The sequence below is a fragment of the Egretta garzetta genome, unplaced genomic scaffold, assembly GCF_000687185.1.
Source record: "Egretta garzetta isolate BGI_Z169 unplaced genomic scaffold, ASM68718v1 scaffold799, whole genome shotgun sequence".
In the NCBI taxonomy this organism is placed as follows: domain Eukaryota; kingdom Metazoa; phylum Chordata; class Aves; order Pelecaniformes; family Ardeidae; genus Egretta; species Egretta garzetta.
This window is the reverse complement of record NW_009260759.1, coordinates 136,371-141,524: the sequence shown is the minus strand read 5'-3', so window position 1 is coordinate 141,524 and position 5,154 is coordinate 136,371. Positions and strand designations below refer to the sequence as shown.

Sequence of the window (5,154 nt, the reverse complement as noted above, 5' to 3'; positions counted from 1 at the left end):
GGTACCTCAATCGCAGCTAAATCAGAGCACAGCACTAGGGTAAGGTAACGGAACGGACAGGCCGAGGTGCTCCCCACAGCCAGCTGCCCAAACCCAGGGAGATTGGTGTGGCAGGGGGGCAAAGTGGGCTTTGTGTGTGGAGGGGAGCTCAATCGCAGCTAAATCAGAGCACAGCACTAGGGTAAGGTAACGGAACAGACAGGCCGAGGTGCTCCCCACAGCCAGCTGCCCAAACCCAGGGAGTTTGGTGTGGCAGGAGAGAAAGCTGGGCTCCCGACAGCACGTAGGACCTGCCACTCGTACCTCACTTGGTCACAAGACCCCGAGCAGGTCCCGTCACCCACCCTCTGCCAGAGATTTGCCACAAAGGCACTTCAGGGGATGCTCCACCTAGAGAAGGGGCAGGACAACTGCGCCTGGGAGACTCCTTCAAACGCCTGCCTTGTTCAGCTTCCATCGGTCTGCAAGGGAAGGGGGCTCCTCCTGCCTCCCTTCTCACCCACCTGTAGAATTACTCATGGATTTTTTGCCCAGCATGGCAAAACACCGGCCTGGCTTCTGCCAGAGCAGCAGCCCAAAGCCTTTAGCCAGCCTGAAGTTAATGAAGAAAGATGTAAACACTTGAAGGTTTCAAGCTGCACAGGGTTGGGTTTTCAAGGTTTTTCAAGCAGCTCAAGCTACTGGCAGGGAGCAAAACACTGGGATTAAAGAGGTCACTAAATCCACTCAGGTTTTAGGTTTGTCAGAGCAGTGCCATGCGTGGCTGGAAGGAGGGAAGGCTTCGCTGCCACCAGGCAAAAGACGTGCCGGCCAAACCCCGCTGTTTCCAGCTCTCCAGCCCATGAGTGCAGACCCAGCACCTCTTAACTCGCCATGTGAGTGCCCAGCAATTTATCTACACTTGCATTATGCCGGTGGCACTGGTTCCAGAGGCTTGCTGGAAGCTGGCTCTGGATACCTGTCTTATTTTCTGAGTACCACATCTCCTCCCCTCTCTCATCCTGACTGTTACAGGGAAGCTGAGCAAAGAAAAGGAAACACAGTACTGCCTACAAAAAGATATTTTTTGTTAGAGGAATCATATTCATGTTTCTCCAGGGGTTCAGGTAGGTGAGCTTTTGCCCAGCACATCTTTCACCCAAACACCCGATTCTACATGCTACAAATTTGAGGGTTAAATAGGGTTTTAAGTTCCTTTTTAAAATGATCCCGGACAGCAGCCAGAATCAGCATTTCCCACCTCTGACAGTGCCTTGAGATGACTAGTGTGCTCCTCTGCTGCTGGCCCAGCCCTTGGGGCTCGTCCAGACCGCAGGAGAGAGCCAACTTTGTGTACAACACGTGAAAAGAAAATACTAGAAGATGTGGGGTACTGGCTGGAAGGTACAGAGGGACTCCTGCCACGTCTCTCCCTTTCTCTTGAGGAGCAGAGCAGTGCAAAAGGAGCTGGCTTTCACACAGCAGTGTTCGTACGTACATCTGGGGCACCCGCCCGAAGCAGGGTGGTGACACGCTGACAAGGACGTCGGGGTGCAGCATCCACCAGGTATGAACCTACAGTTCCTGGAGGGCCAGGACTTCCTTCCCCATGTGAACACTCCCCTGGACTTCGGGGCAAGGCAAAGAGTGGACCTAGGCCTGCTGTGTGTAAGCACATGGAGTCTTTCACCTCGCTACCAGACACAGGGACTCTCAGAGAAGTTACAGAAAGACTGGATTGACATCGTTAGCCAAACTTTAAATGGTTGAGTAAAAGCAATTAGGAAAAACCCCTACTGCAGACAGACAAACCAAGCAGCACTGGGTGGGTTCCTTCTCCGCCTCTCACGCGTCTCTTGCGTGTACCGTGCCTTTGGGGGGCAATTCAAACATCCAGCACCTTCAGACGGGATTGAAGTCCAAGCGTTAGAAGTCACTGAGGATACTGATGTCTGCAAACTCATTCCTGTACCGGTAAGCGTACAAACTGAGCAGGAAGGCCCATTTCAAGGAGATGAAACTCCAGACACACGACAGGTAGTAGCTTCTGGGATCAGTCAGGGCTAGGAGAGAAAGAGATACAGATATATTTAAAAATCCCATTTATCCCTCGTGCAGTCTGGCCGGTCCTTCAGTTCCTGAGAGCTTTTTAGCCCGCATCTAAAGATTTCCTTCTGTGTGCAAGGCTTAATCAGTGCCTTATTCCCAGCTCTTCTGACTCAGATTGTAAAATTGTGGCCAGCAGGTCAAGGGAGAGGATTCTGCCCCCCTACTCTGCTCTGGTTAAAACCCCCAGGAGCCCTGCATCCAGCTCTGGAGCCCTCAGCACAAGGAGGACATGGACCTGTTGGAGCGGGGCCAGGGGAGGGCTACTAAAATGATCCAAGGGCTGGAGCCCCTCTGCTATGAGACCAGGCTGGGAGAGTTGGGGGTGTTCAGCCTGGAGAAGAGGAGGCTGTGGGCAGAGCTGAGTGCGGCCTTTCAGTACCTAAAGGGGGCCCATAGGAAAGGGGGGGACAATCTTTTTAGTAGGGCCAGCTGTGTCAGGACAAGGGGGGATGGTTTAAAACTAAATCAGGGGAGGTTTAGGCTGGATCTAAGGAAGAAATTCTTTAAAATGAGGGTGGTAAAACCCTGGAACAGGTTGCCCAGAGAGGGGGTGGAGGCCCCATCCCTGGGAACATTCCAGGCCACGTTGGACGGGGCTGTGAGCAACCTGGTCTGGTTCAAGGTGTCCCTGCTCCTGCGGGGGATTGGGCTGGGTGACCTCTAGGGGTCCCTTACAACCCAAACCATTCTATGATTCTATGAATTTCCTCATCTCTGCCACAGGAGAGCATTCAGGTCGCAACCTGAAGGTCATTATTATCTCTTGGGAGGCAGATCCTAAGAGCCGTAAGGTCACCCACTCAGCCACCCCAAACTCTCCTTGCTTTGGGCCCAAAGGATGGAGTTTGCATGAATTCCTAGGTGGCAGAAACATGCAGCTCAAGAAAACAACCCCAACCTGCAGTTCTTAACTTCTCTCTTACAACTACACTCCCTTCTCCTCCACTGCAGCAGGGAGAGAGGAAATCTGCACATCTCCAGGGGGAAAAAACAAGAAATAAAATATATCTTCCTTCTAAAAAATGCTTTTACCAACTGTGGTGGCCAACACTTAACATGTAATACTGGTGCGCTTCAAGCTGTACTGCAGGTCTTCGCCACAGCGCTGTGATAATCACACATTAGTGAATGACACAAACGGCCTCTTTTTGGAGAATCTTGGCAAACGAACACATTTCTTTTTTCCCTATTATAAAACTGCCTTTTTTTTTTTTGGTGATTACTTTGAAGTCAAGTGGGTACGGTTCTGCTTTTTGAGTGCGTGTCAGCAGTCTTCATATTTACTTTCAACGTTTACGGCTTTTTTGTTCTAGGGATGTCAACAATTTTGCAATACACTTATATAACCCAATGCCTAAAACAATTTTGCCGCCGAGTACGAGCTCCTCCGTCGTTATTAAAAAATAGGTAACTTTTTTTGAAGACCACACAAATCAATATCCACTCAGTAAATCCTTCATGAAATGTGCCAGTCCTAAACTTTCCATACATAATATATGCACGGAATCATAGAATTGTTTAGGTTGGAAAAGACCTTTAAGATCATCAAGTCCAACCGTAGAACATCCATGCAGATGTTCTACTTTCCCCTCAGATTAGGGCTTTCCCTAAAATACCTCCATTTCCCAAAGAAACCCCAAATTTTCCCCAAACCAGTTTTTCCTCATGTCTCCAAGAAAGGAGGTGATGAAAAATATTTGGTTTTCTTTTTACATCTGTATTTCTAAGGATTGCATACGAGTCTTTTCATACCCTTCCACCGGGCTGAAGCACTCGGATCTCCACGGGGAGCGTATTTAGGCTAAGCCAAGGGCTTTGGGTGGGTTATGACCCCACCGCAGCTTCCCCACCACGAGGAGTACAACAACAACAGGACTCCTCGTGGCGAGCAGCCCAAATGCAGCAAGCAACAAACACAGACAACTTCTAAAAAAAAAAAAAAACAAACCCCAAACTTTCTCTCTTTGGTCTGTTGCCAAGCAAATACTGGGAGTAATTACAAGAACCCTCCTAAGACAATGTTAAATATTTTACAGCAACACAGCTTTATAAGCTGACTGAGTACAGAAGGCATTTTCACCCTGCCGACTCGTGTTTGGATTTCAGTATCCTCACCCACCTGCTTTACGAGCGCTGATGAGACGAGGCTTAAGAGCACTCCCTCTATTTGTCATAGAAATAAGTAAATTCCAGTTCTTAGAGGAAAAAAAAGGCTGGAAAACGCGGACTGCCTGCCAGCAGTCCCATAGGCCAGGCCTATCGAGGCAGCTGTCAAATATTAGAAGATGCCCGAAGGGAGTGGCACTCATCGGGCAGCAGAATTACTCGTGTGTCATCAAGATACCACAGCAGAAAAACAAAACACAATGAATGGCATTCTTGCAGCCCCTGCCCAAAAGGCTCTCGACACCTCTCAGAAGAGATGGTGGGAGCATCCCCCGATTCACAGCCCAGCAGGCTTTTCCATCCCTTCAAATCCAATCCCAGTAACCCCAGCACCGCCAGTCATTTCTCCCAGTTGCCTGCTGCAAGGAAGTACTTACACTGGTGCTTGGTGATGGCCAGAACGAGGAATGTGCAGAATCCCACCACTGAGAGAGCTGAGAAGAGGATCCCGATGAAGAGGAAGAACCTCAGCCCTTTTAACCAGGTCCTCCAGTAATCCTGCACATACATCACATGCGTGATTAGGGCCCAGAGCGCCAGAACACCTGCTCGATCAGACAGCAAGGGGAATCAGTACCATGCATCACACTGCAACACAGAAAGGTGTCTAATAAATACACATCCCATCAAAAACCCCGTACGGAACGCCAGGGATCAGTAATGCTTCATGGCCGTGTCCCCCGCAAGGAGAGGGGAAATACTAGAATAAATGGCTGCCAAGGCAATAAGTAAATGCAATAAATGCAATAAATGCAATAAATGCAATAAATGCAAGCATTTATTCAGGTCACTCCCCACGACCCCCCCAGACCCCCCTGCTTTTGCACAGATCTTGGCACCGAAAGGACTTCACTCGCTGAATGGATTCCCCCCACGTAACTTGTTTGGTTTCCTGGTTTG

The 5,154-nt window shown here is 49.5% G+C and overlaps 1 protein-coding gene across 1 annotated transcript; it reads right to left on the bottom strand.

The window, feature by feature from the left end:
• Positions 1–5: 5 nt before the first annotated feature.
• On the bottom strand, positions 6–4,861 carry SLC48A1 (solute carrier family 48 member 1). Its single transcript, XM_035901425.1, has 2 exons — positions 4,632–4,861; positions 6–2,042 (listed from the first exon to the last, which is right to left on the bottom strand). The coding sequence occupies exons 1-2, from the start codon at positions 4,762–4,764 to the stop codon at positions 1,906–1,908; spliced, it is 270 nt and encodes an 89-aa protein (XP_035757318.1). The 5' UTR covers positions 4,765–4,861; the 3' UTR covers positions 6–1,905.
• Positions 4,862–5,154: the final 293 nt, after the last annotated feature.